Genomic DNA, 18,784 nt, shown 5'->3' with positions numbered 1-18,784 from the left:
CACACATTTCATCTGAGAAAAGACAAGAAGACAACTATGTGCACTCCTCTGAGGGCCAGATTGTATCTCGTTTTCTTTTTGTCTGCAGCACAGTTTGTAGAAACTGGCAGCCCAGCCTCTACTTCCCCCCAAGGAACATTGCTAGTTTGCTTGCAAGGAGGTTGTCGTTGGATTTTCAGCTGCGGCTCCAAGTTTTCTCTTTTTATAGAAAACAAACAGAGACTTGTTTTCTAAAGAAGAAACCTTGGTGTTAGAAGTTTTTTAAACCTCTGAGCCAGAGAAAGAGAGAGAGGGAGAGGTGTCAAATGCAATTGTGGGGAATTTGGCCCCAGGGATCTCAGGCCAATTACCCACAGGGTGGTATCCTTCTTTCCTGCCCACTCCTAGCTTACCAATTCTACCAGTTCTATGTGTTTAACCATTTCAGCTGAAGACTTCTTCTTTCTTATAGTCTCTAGCTCATCACTGAACCAAATGTCCCCTAATCACTAGACTGGCTCGTGGTCATCCAGAAATTCTCCAGGTGCGTTTCCTGGATGAAGGAAGAGGGACTAGCATCTGGAAATGGAGGGTGTGGTGTCAAGTCAGCCCGTGGGCTGATCACCACCAGTGTAAGTCATTTCCCAGGTATGCGAGTAGTCTTCATTTCTTGTCAAGTTTTCCAAAAGGGAAGAAGGCTTTTTTTGTTTTTGTTTTTTTTCCTACAAGCACTTTCAAAACCCTGGAATGAGCACTAAGTATTGAGCAACAATGGCGAGGGGCCTGGTGATGTGTTCTCTGTCATTCTCTGCTTCTTCTTTGTGCTTTTTTGAGGCCAGGAGGTTGAGGAGAGAGGAAGGGTTGGTTTGAGCTCAGTTGGTCAGCCACGGATCAATTTCATGGCTAATTGGGGCGGGGGGGAGGAGATTGACCTGGGTCATGCTTTGCAACTGACAGACCAGAAACCAAGAGGACAAAGTGCTACCATCATGATCCCAGAATGTAACATAGTTTTCATCATTGGGAATTAGTGCTCAAGACACTGAAGTAGGAAGCAGCAGCCCCTATGGGTCATTTTGTATCAAGTTCACTAAGAAAACTCATGTTTCACGATTCCTCAGTGGGCCTCGCAGTTCTCCCCCTCGTATGCACTGTGTGAATGCAGTCAGGTCGTAGGCACAGAAGCTAAGATACCCTTAGCTTGGTTTTTCTTCTTTTTAACTCTGAGAGCTTTGTAAATTATAACCAGTCTTACTATCTATAACTATTAGATAGATAGTAAGACTGTGCTTTAAATAAACTTTTTTTAAAAAGCTCATTTACTGCATCATCATTTTACAAAGTTATTCTAGTGCTCTTTTCTGGTATCTGTAGCAACAAATGTGGGTAGATCAGAAATGGTGTTTGTTCGTATTAAAGTATATTCCCCATGCCTTCTGATTCCTCCAGGACGGACAGGCATCGTGCACGTTGATGTGTGTTCAGGGCAACAACTTGTCCATTCCGGCCGACTGCCTGGACCACCCGGGTGGAGCCACTTCCCACCAGGCAACACAGCCTTCCAAAGCCTTCCCTCTGCTCCCTTTGCTTTCCGGCCTGTGTCCTTAGTACATAGTTTGTAAACATTATCACCGAGAGTTTGGGTGCTTTAATTGGGGCATTTAAAAGGACGGACAGAATGAACCAGACCCAAGTGACCAAAGCGAGTCCACTCACTGCCTTGGAAAACGACAGAAACGTTTGCCTATCAGTACATCAGATCCGCAGCTACATTCGTTGTCTCCGTGTCTTTCGATTTTACAAAAGGGAACTGAAATCCAGCAAGTCGTATGAGGAGCCCATTCAAAAAATGAACGAAAAAGCAGATGAAAACGACCCAGAATGAGGTGGTGTATTTTTCAGTTTGTGTTTTGTAGGCATAAGTCCCTTCTTTATAATTTGCAATTTTTTCTGAGAGGTGGTGAATCTTCACTTCAGAGGCAAACAAAATCATGACAAGGCAACCACAGGAGCCTGCAAGAGAAGGAACAAACAACATGTTGGGACACGTACTTCCTGATGGTAAAAGCAGGGGAGGGGGTGGAAACAAAAGAGAGCAAACAAGAGAGAGCCTTTTACCGTTACCCTCATTCACATTTTTCTGCACAAGTATATCATTTCAAATTAGCAGTCACGAGCCTGATTCCCTACCCAATGGGGGGTGGTGCTTGGATGATGGCTCTGAGTGGGATGACCCCTGGGGGTCCCTGATCTTACAAAGGCCAAGACTGTACGTGGTGAGGGGGCGGAGTCGCTGGGCATCTTAAAAGCACAAACTTTCAGGCTACAAAGCAGCCACTGCTGTGCTGTGGCTTCAGGAGAGCAGCATTTCTCTGAACAAATTTCTCAGAATACTTCACAGGTCATGAAGGATGAGTGCCAGCCACACAGCCGCCCATGGAAGGTGCTAGGGCTCCCTTCAGAGGGTCACATGACTCCTGCAGCTCCCACCTGGCTGCAGCTGCCCAGAGCAGCCCCTGAGCCAAAAGAGCCACGGATAAGATGTTGAGGCAGAGAGTTATCTGTTTTTCTTGTTTGTAACGGAGCTCAGGATTTTTACTTGGGCATGGAGCCTTGAATAAAGACTACGTTGTTTGTCTGGGAGTGGCTGGGATGTAAGGGCAGGAAAGTGTCCTTAAGGTTGCGTGTATTGGGGCCTTCCTCCTTCCTGTGTCTGATTAGGGAAGTGTTGGCTGGAGCTCCAGCACCCACTTTGGACCAGGTGGTCTCAGAACTGGAAGCCATGTACTGGGCCAGACCGGAAAGGAGGAATCTGGATCCCAGGGGCCTGGAGCCACTAGATTAACCCTGGACTTCTGCCTGGACTAGGTTTTTATGTGAGAGAAAAATAAACATTTATTTTGTTTAATCCACTGTTTTCATTTTTCTCTCACCTATCACTAACTGGTTGCCTAGTCTATCCTAACTGGTGCAACTGCCACCTGGGTGAGATCTGCCCACCTTGGCAGGGTGTGGCATCTGTACCCACTGGTGCCTGAACAACCTGATAGGACCTCTCCCCCTGAGAATGGAGAACGGGGGACCCCCAGGTGGGTGGGTGGCACAGTGGCAGAAGCAGATGGCTGGGGGGGCAGGGTCAGCAGCACAGAGGAATGTGTGTCCCAGGCCATCACAAAGGGGTGCTCGTAAATAGGAAACTTGCTGATGGTTTTCTGACTTAGATCAAACCGATTTGTGTTCACAACCCGTGAAGTTAAGCAGTTGAAATGACCAAATCTCGATTTCCTTATCTATAAAATGCATATAACAGAGACAATACATGATTAGCATTTGGCATTAGAATTGACATGCATAAATGCTTACCAGTTGGTAGCTATTCCTTTGGTTTTTATGTATTACTTTCAAAAGTTTTTACTGTAATTCCTTACCCCACCACACACCAAAAAAGCCCTGACTACATCAGGTAGGCAACGCAAAAAAATGTGTCAGGGCCTTGTGCCTCCAAATACTCTCCCATTACATTTATGACTCCATGGGAGGGTAAATGCTTTTGGTTCTTTGATTATAGTTCATTCAAATACCCTAAGAGCAGCAACACAGCGTCTTAAGTTCCTATTGATTTATTCGCTCATTCATTTATTTAGCTAGATTTATTACATGCCAAGCATGGGAATAGTGATGGAGAATTAAACATTAAAGGAAATGCATATGGTTTCTGCTTTAACAGAGTGTAAAATCAGGTGGGGAACATAGATAAAACAATGATTAAAGGGACAGCAGTGACTGTAAGAGTAGGGGAGCTACAGGCCAGGGCTGTCACTGAGGGGGTGGCCAACATCACGGAAGGTTCCTCAGGCACAGCCATAGGAAAAGTTTGCCAAGCAAAGGGAAGCCGGACAGTGTGCAGGGAGGGCATTCCAGATGTGGGAGCTGCAAAGCAAGCAATGTCCCCCCACCATTCCCTTTCTGGAAGCCAGGTTTGGGTTGGGGTGGAGGTACAGCCTGGCTCATGGGGGTGGGGGAGGGGGTTAGCAGGAAAGGGGAAATCACATTTCTTTATTAGAATTTCATCTAAGATTGGCCTCATCGACTTGATCATCCTCGTAATATCCCCCTCCTCCCCAAATGATATAATTTTCTTGAAATTTCACTTCTCACGAGCCTCAGAGTGGAAGTTGAGAATATTCCTTTGTAAGATTTGTCAGCCTATTTTTGTATTCTGAGCTTAACACCAAAGCTTTCCTCTGGCAAAACTGTATTATTCCTTTATTGTTAGATCCAACAAAAAGGCTGCAATGCTGTTTTCTCCGCATCTTTTCATTTGAAAATGGTGGAGAAAAGACCATTGCTTTTACCAGAAGAGCCTTCTTTGTCTGAGACGGTAAATTCCAGACAGAAGAGAAACACTATTTCCTTAGTGCTTGAAAGGAAAATTTGAGCTTGGTTTCCTTTTCAAGTTGTTAAATATTTTAAAGGTACTACTTTGTTAAGGAGACAGCGTCCTAGTGAGACTGCATTTCAAATTCCTAAAGTAAAAGTGCTTGGGGCGTCTTAAATTCACAGCCTTTCACAGTAGCTAATACTTTAAGATCACAAGCTCTCAAATCAGAACCCATGGTCCAGTAGTTGAGAGAATGGTCCAGAATTCTGCTCTGGATTCTGGGCTTGGCCGACGTGGTCAAGTTTGTCATTTCTGGGTCAGGTTGTAGAAGCCCAGCCTGCGTCTCTGCCAGCACTGCTCAGAGATGTGAAGGGACACAACTCTGAGTTCAGAATATTTTTTGCTGTTCTCTGCTGTTGGCTCTAAAGGAGACGTGAGGCCAGGGATAACTATCTATGACTTATGAACCAAAAGGTACCTGTGCAGTGCTTCCTTTGGTGGCCTGCTAGGAACATGGTGAGGGTTTTGTAAGAGATGTGAATGATGGTGAGAACAGGGCTTAGCACATTTCTAGTGTAGCTCTTAAATTCCAACAGGGGGGTTCCTGCTTAGGGTCCCCCACTCAAAGGGTCCTGCTCTCACACTCTCTCTCTCTTCTGGAGAGCACCCTTGCATGGAATAAGGAATCCTTGAAGTTTATGGGACAGGCCCATCTAGAGCCCCTGACTCACATTCTAGATAAACTGCTGGGACCAGGGAATTCCTTCCCCATAGATACAACAAAAAGGCTGCAATGCTGTTTTCTCTGTATCCTTTCTTTTGAAAATGGTGGAGAAAAGTGCTTTCCAGGGCTACACGGGCATCTTCCCCGGGTCAGTCCTCCTAAGGGCAGACTGTATGCCTGGTACATAGTCCTGACGCCTGAAAGTATCCAAGGCACAGCTGTCTGGGGACGTTGGTCAGAGCACAGATACATAGGGGGGTGTTCAGATGCTATATATGCTGGAGGCCCTTTATGATGTCAATGGAACCAGATGTGGGAAGGAAAGAGGGCAGAGAGAGGCCAGTCCTACTCCCATCACCATGTTCAAGTGGAGAATTCCCAGGGCTCAGGAATCTAAATTTGAACTTGGCCGTCCAGATCTCATGGAGAGATATTTGTGAAGGCAAGAGGCTAGAACATGTCTCAGTGAATAGTTTATTAGCTTTTAACTTTTAAATGTTTAAACACAGGGTATGTGAGCTTTCATTCATACTTTTGCCCAAGGCCTTACAAATGTTAAGAGCAGGTCTACACGCTTCCCTCTTCCTTTTCTCAGTTTTCCATGTGTACTAAAAGCTCGAACTCAGCCAGGGCCAGTGGCCAGATACCCTACATATCAGTCCATCTGACCAGCACCGCCCCTGCTCACAGAGAGGTTAGGGTGCACTAGACTCAGGACAGCCTGAAACCTTGCTAAAGCTAGAATTTGGAATAGAACCAGGCAGAGGACCCAGCTTTTGCTGCCCAGTGTTTTACTCAAAGACCAGCCATTTTTCCTTCATGCATTAGATTTCCCCACCATCTGGCTGGTACTATAGTGCCTTGTTTCCTTTTTAATGACTTTGATTACTGAGTTAATTTCTGACTGAATAGGACTGCTGAGTTAGAAGGCTGTCACACCATAAATTATCAGTCAATTACCACACGTTTGTAATGTGCTAGACACGGCTCTCTCTCCGGCAGCTGTCTGAGAACTGGGCACCTCTCTCCCACAGTCCTTACGATATAGGGAACGAAGGTCCCGGCCGAAAAGAAAGCTGCTTCTTTATTGCCAGCTGGCCCCTGAGAATGATTGTGCCTTTATGGATGGGAATATCCTGCCAGGATCTGGGGTAGTCCAGGGTCTCATGAATTTGGGTAGAAAAGTGTCCTCAAAAGTAAAAGTCTATGGAACATTCTCCCATCATCACTGAGATTGTATTTTAGAAAATAATAAATTAGAATTTAAATTCCATTTAAAGTAATAGCCAACACTTCCCAAAAGCTAACACATCATCTTTAAACCCTCTAACAGATGAGAAATGTTCTAAGTATTTTCTTTCCTCTCCCAAATAAAAAATTGCTAATCTCCTTCTTTAAGGAGTCTTGAGAGATAATAAGTGGGGGCAGGAAAGCCACACCTTTGCAGGTGTAAGTACTAATTTTCTGTGAAATTAGATAGCCTCACGAGAAAGCAGGTATTGAAGGTCAGATCACTAGCAATGATTTGTTCACCGAATGGAAGTTGTTCTAGTGTCCACTGCTTTTAGAGGCCAGTGGCTCCCAACTAGAAAAGGGGCAGAGGTCAAGTAAAACAAACCGATACCTAAGAGGAGATCTATCTGGAGGTCATAACGGATAGCAAGTTGGTCACATGTGTCCAAAGAGTAGGTATGGATGTAACACCAGTTGGGTCCAGCCTTTTCTCTTCCTCTTTTGTAGTAGAAAGTTGAAGTTCAAGGTCACATCTAACTCAAGCTTCACAAATATCACATTAGTGTGAAGGATGGTGCAAAGAAAAAATGGTCTAAAAACACAGTCTTTTTCTAATTTGAGTTGTTTTCCAGAAAGGGAGAATGTGATTGTTACCAGGGAATGCGCAGGACTGCTCCTAAACATTTACCGAGAGCTTACACAGCGCTCTGAGCAAAGCAGTGGGAAATCCCTGTCTTCATGGCTTCTTGATGCTGGAGGCAGTAGAGAGAGAGGCAATAACAAGATAGGTAAAGTGTCTTCTTTAGTTTATTGGAGTATGATGTGCACTAAGGAGAATAAAATGAAGCAGGGAAGGGGGACAGCTTGGGGAGGCCCCAGAGAGAAGATGACATTTTAGAGCCCCTTGAAGGAAGCCAGGGAGTGAGAATACACAAATTTGAGCAGAAGAGCATTTTAGGCTGAGAGAACAGTGAGTGCAAAGGAACCAGGTGGTGACATTGGAGAGAGGAAGACAGCCCGGCAGAGAGGTATAGGAGGTGAGCTCTGTGTGTGTGTGTGTTTCTGGGGTAGGTACATCAAGGGGTGCTTTGGAGGTCATATAGCAAGGACGTGGGCTTTGACTCTAAATGAAGAAGAGAAGACATACACACACATTCTGAGCAGGGAAGGAGTCTCTCCACAGTCGTGATGGAACAAGATTGAACGTCTCCTTGCACAAGGTCATGGCTGGGCCCTTTGCAGAGTGAGCTCAACAGGTCTTATACTGCACCTTCCACAGGAGTGACCTGGAGTGCAAACCTCTCACCACACTTCTGACCCTTCAGCTCTGCCCGCATATCAAACAATTCCTTGCCCATTGCCACCCGGTGGGCTAACTTCTTTTTTCTTTCTGTGGCCTCCTTTCTAAAGTCTACGCTAATAAACTGGTGGAATGTTTTTATTGCTGACTTTTCCTACCTCAATCCTTATCCTTCCTCAGGCTCCATGGCTTTGATGCTAGGACACCCTGTGTGTCTTTCTCAGACTCTGAAAAACAGCCCTTCCACAAGGATTGAAGTAAAACAAGATGCAGATAGTTGCAGAATAATGTGTCTTGGACACATTACAGAGGACAGGACATTAGTGATACTAAAACTGATATATGTTGTCAGCATTCTTTTATTTTTGTCCTGCTCCTTATTTTCCAGTCTTCATCTTTCATATATGACTGTGCTTATGTTCCCTGCCACAGCTGTAATTTCCATAATTAATTAGACCCATCTAGTACATCCCCCTTTTAGAGAAAGACACTCATTTTATTTGTTTACCTTGGTTGGTATAACTTATAATGTGGTGCTCTATGTACAAGAAGACATAATAAATGCAGTTGGCAATAAGCCCACATTTTGGAGTTTTTCATCATTTCCAAAAGGCTAATAACCAATACATTTCATATAAGCCTCAGAAAGTATTCGCTGAACTACCTAGGATATTCTACCATTGATTCATTGCGAGTCTTCTACCTAGACTGCTCCCTTTTACATGAAGATATGGGATTCAACCACCAAGTGGAAACTTCTAGAATGGAACATACAAAGGCATATATATCTTCATATATCAGTGCTGCAGTGTGAAACTCTGGGTCCAATTGCTTCTGTACTCAGTCCTCTCTTTTTGGCTTCCTCTCTTTCTTCACCTCCTTAGTTTATATAGATCTCTCCCTTTCCTCTACTGTATTCTAAACCTGAAGGGAAGTATTTTTCACTCCCCCATTCTGCTTTCTCCTGCCACTTTCCCTCCCCTCCCATTTACTCTCCCTTTGACGCTTTCACAAAGCTCGCTTTTGACAAATACTTTTGAAACATCCCCTCCTGCTGCCTCTGGGACACTGTGGTCTCCTGGTTTTTTCCCTCCACCTCTGGACTCTCCTCTTCAGTGTCCTCTGCTGGCTCCTTCTCCTCCTCAACCTGAAAGTAACTGATAGTGTTCTTCCGGGATTGGTGCTAGGCCAAGTTTCTTCTGACTACATTCTCTCCCTAGATGATCTCATCCATTGTCACTGCTTTAAGTAATATCTATATCCTGACAATTCCCAAAATTACATTTTTAATCTGGACCTCTTCTCTGAGCTCCAGACTCATATATTTGGCTGTCTACTTGACATGTCTGCTTGCGCACCTCACAGCATCTCAAACTTGGCGTGCTCCCAATACAACACCTGGTTCCTAGCGCTGAGCTCCTCTCCCCACTTCTTTAGTGCCCTGAACTCTCAGCCTGTTCCTGTCCCATCTTTTTTTTATCCTGGTTAATGTCACCACTGTCTACTAATTGCTGAAGCTACCTGCAAGATGCCTTGGATCTACTTTCAAAATGTTTTTAGGATCTATTTATTCCTCTCCATCTTCAATGCAACAGCCTAGTCTTTCCCCAGATGTTTCTTAGAAGGTAAATCAGTTATGTGACATCTTCTTAAAGTCTTTCACAAGCTTCTCATTGCAGTTAGAAGCAATACTAAAAGACTTACCATGGTTTTAGAGATCCAACCTTAACTGGTATCAACTGATCTCTCCAATCTAATTTCTTTTCCAGTTTCCCATCTCTGCCTACTCTCTGGCCACACAGGCCTACTTTCAGCTCCTAAGCAAGGCAACCTCTTTCCCCAGAGTCCCCCATGTCTTCTCCTCCCCCTGGGAAGTTCTCTGATAGTCCTCAGCTCCTCTGTACCTTTAGAACTCAGCTATTTAGAGTACCCTTCATAGCAGCCTGTTTGTCACACTGATTGTAATTATTGTGATCTTTAATTATTTGCATACACTTTTGTTTGACTGTCCCACAGCATTGTAGGCTCAACAAAGGCAAGACTGTGTGCTTGGTTCACTGTGGTATCACAGTACCTATTACAATGACTCTTAGCACTCCCTCGGAGTTTGCGGAATAAATGAAATGTATGCGCCTGTACCAGGGGTTCCCAACACTCATCACACATTGGAATTACTAAGAGAGCTTAAAAAATAACAATGGCCAGCTTTCACCTCCAAAGACTCTAATTAAAGTAGTGTGGCATGGGACTTGGCATCAGTATTTTTGAAAGTTCTTCGGGTGACTCTAATGTACAGTCCAGGAACAGAATCATTGTCCAAAATGAACTGTGGGGGACCACTAAGATGTTACTAAAATCCTAAGTAGGGGAATGATTTCTCAGACTCAGTTTATAATTGATGGGATAAGAGAGCAGAACTGACTTGCATGGGTTCCGTGGAACAGTGAGAGAGGTCAGAAATGTTACATGAAGAAAGCTGGGGAATGCAATGAGCCAACCTGGAGGCCGTGAGGAGTGGAAGGTACTCCTGGTCCAGGCGGGCGATAGTGTGAGCAAGCTGTGGGGACTGAAACCATTGGTGGCCTGATATAAAGTGCTGCTCCCTCTCTTTTCTATGTCCAGGGTCTTGCATGCACCACATGAGGAAATGTGCAGAGGTGCACATAGCATTGTCACTCTGGGCAGTGTGGAAGGTCCTGGCTAGACAGCAGGACCTCTCTCCCTTTCCCTTCTCCCTGCCTTCATGCCTCAGGATGAGACAGCTGGAGAAATGGCTTTGCAATGATATCAGCACAGGGAAAGGCTATCACCACAGGAGAAGTAGGAGAAGGGAAAGGAGACAGAGGAAGAAGATATTTTTCTCTAGTGACTGTGAGGGAGGCCGCCTGGGCAGAAGGAGGAAAAGAGCTGCCCCCTGGGGGTGTCTAATGAAATGGCTCCCACTGGAACTAAAGGACCTCCTAACAGAGGCTCTGGCCTCTGAGTGTGAAATTTATTGGCTCACATTTGGAGGGTTTGAGATAAGGGCTATAAAATCCTCCAGATTTCCACATCAGGATTTAGAGCTGGGGTCTCCATGAATATTACAGCTTTAGATAGACCTTCCCAAACCTCCACATCCTTCTGGGTACTTTCTATAGGTTGAGGGGCAGTGAGGGAGTCCATGATTCAAGTGACTGTTCATCCCCAAATGTCACAAATTGTAAGTCCATGTGACCCTCGAATATATTTTTTAAAGTCATTGAGGTGGAAGTGGGAGGGAAGTGGGGAGCCCTGTGGGGGTGGACTGGAATGGGAGTAAAAGACAGAAAACTATAGTTGAACAACAATTAAAATAATTTTTTTCAAAAAAAAGTTACTGAAAATTTTGGTATTTAAAAATAAGGATTTGAGGCTTCAAAAAAACCAGATGATCTAGAAACACTAGGCCTCTATCCTCTGCAAGACACAGATTGGAACTGGCTCCTTCTTTTCATTTCTCTTGCTCTCTTCCTTCCCTCATCCACGAAACTCTATTGAACACCTGCTTCTGCAACGAGTCCAAAGATAAGATACAGCGTAAGCACAGGGTCTGTGTGTTCCTACATATATTCTGTGCTCACATTTTCTTTGCATTAGATTTGGCCAAAGGCCAAGATAAGATCTGGGACTTGGATTAAATTCTGCATTCTCTGAGTCATCTTGCTTTTCACATACTGTTAGTTTCGTTGTCCGTTAGACTGTCAAATAATTTGTCTTCCAAATGGGCTGTTGCTCTGAATTTTATTCAGAAGCTAGCATGAGATGGCTCTGCCATTTAATAAGCTGTTGTATCTTGGCTTCAGACCAGCTCTTCTCTTCTCTGCTTTGCGATGCTGGGTCAAGACTCCCCAGACTCCAGTTCTGCCTCATCAGCTGCTCCCCATGAGGTTCTGCTAATGGAGAGCAAGGGTGGGGGCAGGAGAGGAGGGTCTGCTCCTTCCTCTTCGCTGCAGCACTAGCACCGCTCCTGGCACTCAGGTGGGAGTTCCCCAGACCTCCCCACACTCGCACAGCCACCTCGTGGAGTCCTGTGACAGTGCGTTCCCTTCAGCGATCTGAGACCCAGAGCCCTGGGTCTTTCCTTGAGCTTCTGGGTTCTGCTAACTCCAGACTCTCTCCTTGGTTCTCTGGGCCATAGGGATGGTAGCTGCTTTCTGAACTATGGTTTCTGAGTTACCTCAGGGTCTCCTTTTCATTTTTTTGTTCTCTAACACTAATCGATTCCCACTTACGCTGGTTCTCAGATTTGAGCTCGCATCAGAATCACCTGGAGAGCTTCTTAAAGCACAGACTGCCAGGCCCTGGCCTCAGAGTTTCTGGTTCACTAGGTCTGGGATTGGGCATGAGAATTTGCTTTTCTGTGAAGTTCACAGGGGTGCAGATCTGCTGGTATGGGGACCCCACTTTAAGAACCACTCTAGCCCTATATGCCCTGACTTGGTTGATTCAATGGCCTTCACTAAAACGGCACACCACCCAGCTCGGTTTGGTGTGTTGGGTGGAGGGAAGTAGTGGCAACACCTTCTTCTGACCTGGACCATGAGATTGAATCACTATCCAGGCCTGTCCATTTATACCCTGTACCTGCACTCTGTTCCCCTGCCCTGATCACAAAGACCTTGGCTTCCCTTGAGGATCTTCCCTTTAAGATCTTCCAGCCCCTCCCTCTCTGGCCCATGTCCTACCACCTCTATGGGCCTGCTCTGCTGATTTCAAATCATTTGATTTCTGACTTCTGTAACCTGTACTAAGTGGCCAAGTCAACATCTTTCGGGTTTGCTTTTTCAAGTCCACAATACATACTGATGGCTTACTGTATGCAGAGTCTCATGCTGGGTGCTTTTGCTGAAGACACAAAGATAAGAAGGACTTAGACTCTGCCCTCATAGGGTTAATCACTTCTGCACAGTTTGAAAATGGTATTATTTGCTTGTGAAAGATCTGGAAAAAATAGTAGTAGATCCCCCACCAGAGAGAGAACTACTTTGATAGGGTGTATCATTTGATTATTAAGACGATGATGAGATAAGACCAGAAGAAGTGAGTGCAAGCAGTGGGGGCCAGAGGCTCAAATGCCTGCTAATGACCAGGCTTTGTTCCATGGAGAGGGAGCTGTGCAGTCTGTGGCGGGACTTGAATCGTGCAGAGGGGAGGGAGTGAGGAAGAGAGAGAAGGGGCCTGGGGGCTGGTGACAGTCGAAGGACAACTTTAGAGGAGAATGAAACGGGGGAACGGGGATTTTCAGTACACTCTTTGCTGGCGTGCGGTATCTCTCTCACACCTCTCCAAGAAATTATTAATAAAGCTACTTGCTTCCTGGGACTGTGACAAAGTATTGTCTTTTTGCAACTTTGGAGTGGGATGAAATCAGAGACATAGATTATTTTGTAATGTTTTTCCTTCTTGTAAATATATCCTAAGCACCCTGTGGCCTTGACTGGCTTTCATATTCTATTCATCGTCCAGGTTTACGAGTAGTACATATTTATCGATGAATTAGTTTCTGGGTTCAGAATGTATCCTTGTCCAGCTGTACCCACCACTGGGCTGCACCAAGTGTCTGCAGGCCTGAATATGGCAACTCACACGTGGGCGGAACACTGATCCTTTGCTTTTGTTGGTGATTTTGATTTATTTTTCTGATTATGTATAAATAAATGCACATTATTGAACATTTGTAAATATTAAAAAGTATGGAAGAATGAAAATCACCGATAATCAGAGGTAACTACTGCCAACAGAATTGTCTGTATATATCTTTGTGTATATATGTATTTATGTAATATATATGGAAGCTATATAGAGAGAGCATATGTACAATATAATTTAGATATATTCTCTCTACATATACAAATTAAATTAGTTCCATGTTTATAAAATTTTTTATATTGCTTTTTTCACTTAACTTTTGATACAAGCGTTTATCCTTTTGATCACCTCTTAGTCAAACATATAATTTAATGTCGCCATCACGTTTACTCATACAGACGACTATAACGGATTTATTGAAATCTCTACTGTTGGATAACTATATTTTTTCTAGTTTTTGCTATCATATATAATACTACTGGTATGTATACCGTAACTCTATGTTATTTGAGTACCCCTGTATTTGACGTTGAAAAACACATGCGCCTTCAGGAGAAGAATTTCCTTGTTACCTGAAATGAAGCTCAGAAGGTACAACCCTAGTGGACCATGCAGAGTCTCGAAAGGCTTGCCGAAAGCATTGTACATGAAGAAGGCCGCGCCCACCATCGTCAGGACGACCAGGATCAGAGAGAAGAGGATGACGTTGACGTGGATGCTCACAGGGATCGCTTTGAGCAGATCCGGGAAAACTGAAGATGAAACGAAGGTTAGAAGACATTTAATTCGTTGCTGTCTGCAAGAGGAATTTTAAAAATTAAATCCCTATATTTTTAACTTTAAAAATCACTAAAATCCTTCGGATGAGTACCTCCTTGCTTACCATTTACAAGGGATTTATAACAAGATTTAAACATGGAATTATTTTACAGAACTCACCAGTAAAATGTTGCAAAGGAGAAATTTGAGGAAATTTTTTTCCTGCTTTGGTGATATGTAATTACTTAAATAAATAAGTGCTGGCTTTATAAACAAAAACTGTACATTAATTTGATGACCAAAATTTTAATCACATTTCTCAGTCTTTTTTTTTTTATTCTATCTTACCTATAATGACATTTTCAGTTTGAGGATCTTTGGGAGTGTTTAAAGAGCAGGAGGATTTTATATTTTCTTTGCTACAAAAATTGTTTCTAGCCCATACCAACTTTAAAAAATAGGATATTTGCAGTCAACTTCAATATTTTGATGTAGCACAAGCTGTGGGAAAATAATTTCTGGTGACACGAGAAATATTTTCCATTTGGAAAACATGCCAAGTCTATTCCTAGATTTTGTGTTCGGGGTAAGTTTTTCTTGTTTGCAGAGGAAATAAAATGATTTATAAATGTAGGGTTCTCTTATCTGGTGAGCTTTAGACATGCTTAACATGAGCAAACCGAACCAAACCAGTCTGGGGAAGTTTATTTCAGTCCATTTTAGTTTCTGAAACATTTACCAAGTGTTTAATTTATTTACTGAGCACATACTATGTGCCAGGTATCCTTCTAGATGCTGGAAAGAGAATCATCAAACAAGATAGATGAACTCCCTGTTGTCTGTGGAGCTTATAACGTAGTGAGAGTAGAGAGACAATTAACAAGTAAACAAACAAATGTGAAAACTTACTGCCAAAGATGGCCACCATAAATTCCTTTCTTTTACACACAGGTAATTTCACCTTTAGGAGGTAGAATTTGTTGCTCAGTTCTTTGAACCTGGGCTAGTCTATGACTGTCTGACCACCTGAATATGGCAGCAGAGTACCCTGTGCCAGTTACAGGCCTAGCCTACGAGAGGACCAGCGGCTCCCACATCTTTACTCTTAGAAGCTTGAGTTGCCACTCAGGAAGGCCAGGCTACTGTGCAGGAGAGAGGGACCACCTGGAGGGGCACCAGGCATGGGAGGAAAGAGTGCTGGATATCCAGCCCAGCAAAGTCTCCAGAGGATGCCAACCTCAGCAGCCATTTAACTGCAACCACACTAGAGAACTGTCCAGCTGAACTAATAAACCTTTGTGTTAAGCCCCTGAGCTTTGGGTGAATATTATGTGAGTGATAACAATGAGAACTTTCTGATGGCGATGATGCTGGGGAGAAATAAAGCAGGGTGATGGGATTGGGAGTGATGGGTGTGGTCAGGAAAGTAACCCTTGAGCTGATACCTGAATACTGAAAGGAAGTGGCTGTGGAAAGATCTGGGGAGGAACATTCCAGGGCCAAGGAGCAAAGCTGGGGCAGCACTTAGCAGTGAGCCCAGTGAATGAGGGGAGGTGGGAGTGAGACTGCTATGCTGAGCTCAGGTGGCCGTCCTCACCAGATGCTGGTCTATTGGCCATGGAAGTGAGTCTGCTTTTGATTCTAAATTTATTTGGGAGCCACTGGAAGGTTTTCAGTTGGAGAGTGTCACCATCTCCTTGATAATGTGAAAATACCACTCTGGCTACTGAGAAGTGAGCCTAAGGGGAAGGGGGAGACCTCAGGGACAGCCAGACACACCAGCCAGAGACAGGGCCTGGCCTGAGGCAGCAGGAGTCAAGGTGGTGAGAGGCCGTCAGATTTGGGGTATATTTTGGAGATAGAAGACAGGACTTGCTAAAAGAGCAGAATCAAGGAAAACTAGAATTTTGACCTGAGCAACTGAATAAAAGGTGATGCATGCATAAAGTATGCTTAGTGCTGTCAGACAGGGGTGCCCACTTCATGAGCGTGGACAAAGGCATTTGTACCCAGGTGGGGTTCACTCAGGGCTCCTGCTCTGATGTCCTGGGCAGGTCATTTGACTGCTGAGATTTAGTCCCACTATTTTTCTTTTATCTTTTCACAGTAAGAGAAATAAGTGTACATTATACATCCATGAGATACCATTTTTCACAAATCATATTTGCAAAGATCAAAACTTTTGAAAATGTTCTGGTTAACTGGGGTACTGAGAAATGGGGGCCCTTGTGCATTTTTCTTGGGCAATACGTATAAAATATTGAAATGCACATATTTTTAAGCTGAACAATTTTATTTCCAGGAGTTGATTTTATGGATATTTTGCACATTAATCTAATAAAATATTGTACACATATTCATTGTAGTGCTTTTTTTTTGGTAGAAACAAAAGATTAGAAATAATGTCTATCAGTATGGCATCCATACAATGGAATGTAAGTCAATAATTATAATGAAATGAATCTTATAAGAAAGAGTACGGAATTCTCATCTAAATGTGATGTCAGATAAAAAACAAACAAACAAATAAATAGAAATGTGCATCATTCTATCATTTAGGGACAAGCCAAAGGGAAATGTATGTAATAACAAGTAATTATTTAAGTGCTTTACTTATCAAATTTAATTCTCTCAGCAACCCTATAAGATAGATAGGTACAATTATTAGTTGCTACCTTTCCACTTCACAGAGGAAAAAACTGTGGGTCAGAGGTAATATAACATGCCCAAGACTTATACTTAGTAAAACAGCTTCTTTAAAGAACAATATACTTAGTAAGTGGCAGAGTAGAGATTTTAATTCACGACCTCACTCTTAATCACCAGGCTACATCGGCCTCGGGGACAGACATGCTTGTGTGGACAGAGACTAGTTCTAGAAAGTTATGTGTGAAGCTGGTAATCTCGCTTCTGGGGGGTGAAACTGAGCAATAGTTCATTATGTACCTTTTAGCACTATTTGGAAAAAAAATTCTTTTTACTGCCCTGCAAGCGTTATGTACTTAATGAATATATAATACTTTTAAAAATTAATTCAAAGAATCAATGAAGACAAAATAGTCCTGTGATTCTGGAGAAAGAGAATCTTAAATGTGTTAATCAAATGAAGTGTATAGATATTATTTGTGACTTGATCAAACCAGGTATGAAACATTTTTGAGATAACTAGGGAAAATTGAACATGGACTGAATATTAGATGATATTACATAAGTATTATTGATTGTGTTATGTTAATGTATTGTGGTTGTGTTTTTCAAAGTCCTATCAATTCAAAATGGTATGGATGAATGGAGAGAAAAGAGGGAGAGATTGGGAGAGAGAGTAAGCAGAGTCCTCAGTTCCGTCTGGAGGGAGGCCGGAGGGGCAGTGCGCGCCGGAACTCACAGGTACTGAGCTCCTGCCGTCCGTGAGTCAGTGATCGCAGTGGTCCACGCTGCCGGGTGCTGGGCGTGCGTGCTGGGCGTGCGGTGGGGGCTGGCCAGTCTTGCTCTACAATAGCCTGCCCTCTGGTACTTCAACTGCTGAGATAGCTCAATCCATCGAACCTGCTATTCTTGTACTCAATCAACTGGCAACTTGGTTTTTACTAGCAGTTATCAAAAAACTGCTTCCTTTTATCTCCCTGCTTATAAAAAAGAGGTGGCAACCTCTACATTTCCAATAGGGTAGCTAGGTGAAACCTGTCTGAAAGTTGAGGGTTGTTACCACATTGAAATAAATGCAGAAAGAAGTCACACTGATTTGCCTTCTGGAAAGAAAGGCCAGAAGCTAAAATAAATCATGTGCAGCATTTTAATTCTTATGAAGTCTCTTAAAATTCCCATGGTGGTGAGAAAGTCACCCAGAGGGTTAAAATCATCCCTGCATGTTATACTTATGTTTTATCAGGTTTGTTTTCTTTTCTTCTCTTCTTTTTTTAATGAAAATTTTCTGTGTCTGTAATGACCACCTAGAACACTGATAACAGCCCTTCATTTTTTCCAACTAACATTAATATGACGTTTCCTTGGTTGAAGTTGGGAACAAACCATTTGAATAAATATTGAGAAGTGTCACTTTAATCTCATGGGATATCGGATATCTAGGAGGTAGATTTGTTTGGCCTTTTAATTTTTTTTTAATTTAATCTTTATTGTTTTTTTGCCATTACTATTCAGCCCACTTATATCCCCTGCCGCCAGCAATCACCACACTGTTGCCATGTCCATGAGTCCTTTTTCCTTTTTGCTCAATCCCTCCACACCCTCACCTCCCTCACTACTACCTGTCACCTGCTCTCCATCTATGAGCCTGTCCCCATTTTCCTTGTTAGTTGTTTGTTCATTAGATTCCACGTATGAGTGAAGTCATATGGTTATTTGTCTTTCTCTCACTGTCTTATTTCACTTACCATAATGTTCTCCATGCTGTCACAAAGAGTAAAATGTTCTTCTTTCTTATGGACTAGTAGTATTCCATGGTATAAATGTCCCATAGTTGTTTTATCCACTCATCTACTGATGGACATTTAGGCTGCTTCCAAATCTTGGTGATTGTAAATAACACATAGGGGTGCTTATGTTCTTTTGAATTAGTGTTTTGGGTTCCTTTGGATATATTCTCAGAAGTGGAATCACTGGGTTAAAAGGCAGATTCATTTTTAATTTTTTGATGTATCTCTATACTGCTTTCCACAGTGGCTGCACCAGTCTGCATTCCCACCAATAGTGGAAAAGAGTTCCCCTTCTCTCCACATTCTCACCAGCACTTTTTGCTTGTTGACTTATTGATGATGGCCATTCTGACAGGTGTGAGGGG

The 18,784-nt window shown here is 43.2% G+C and overlaps 1 protein-coding gene across 1 annotated transcript in view; it reads right to left on the bottom strand.

The window, feature by feature from the left end:
* Positions 1 to 1,622: 1,622 nt before the first annotated feature.
* Positions 1,623 to 18,784, bottom strand: part of CLRN1 (clarin 1) — a 41,695-nt gene continuing 24,533 nt past the window's right edge. Inside the window, exons 2-3 of the mRNA XM_037136145.2 lie at positions 13,800 to 13,979; positions 1,623 to 1,992 (exon numbers count right to left, since the gene is read on the bottom strand). Of these exons, the coding sequence (XP_036992040.1) occupies positions 1,727 to 1,992; positions 13,800 to 13,979 (446 nt within the window). The 3' untranslated portion in view covers positions 1,623 to 1,726. The remainder of the gene's footprint in view (positions 1,993 to 13,799; positions 13,980 to 18,784) is intronic.

Source organism: Artibeus jamaicensis, unplaced genomic scaffold (assembly GCF_021234435.1).
Source record: "Artibeus jamaicensis isolate MK-2021 breed Jamaican fruit bat unplaced genomic scaffold, CSHL_Jam_final contig_466, whole genome shotgun sequence".
In the NCBI taxonomy this organism is placed as follows: domain Eukaryota; kingdom Metazoa; phylum Chordata; class Mammalia; order Chiroptera; family Phyllostomidae; genus Artibeus; species Artibeus jamaicensis.
The sequence above is the reverse complement of the archived record's forward strand: the minus strand, read 5'-3'. Positions and strand labels throughout refer to the sequence as shown.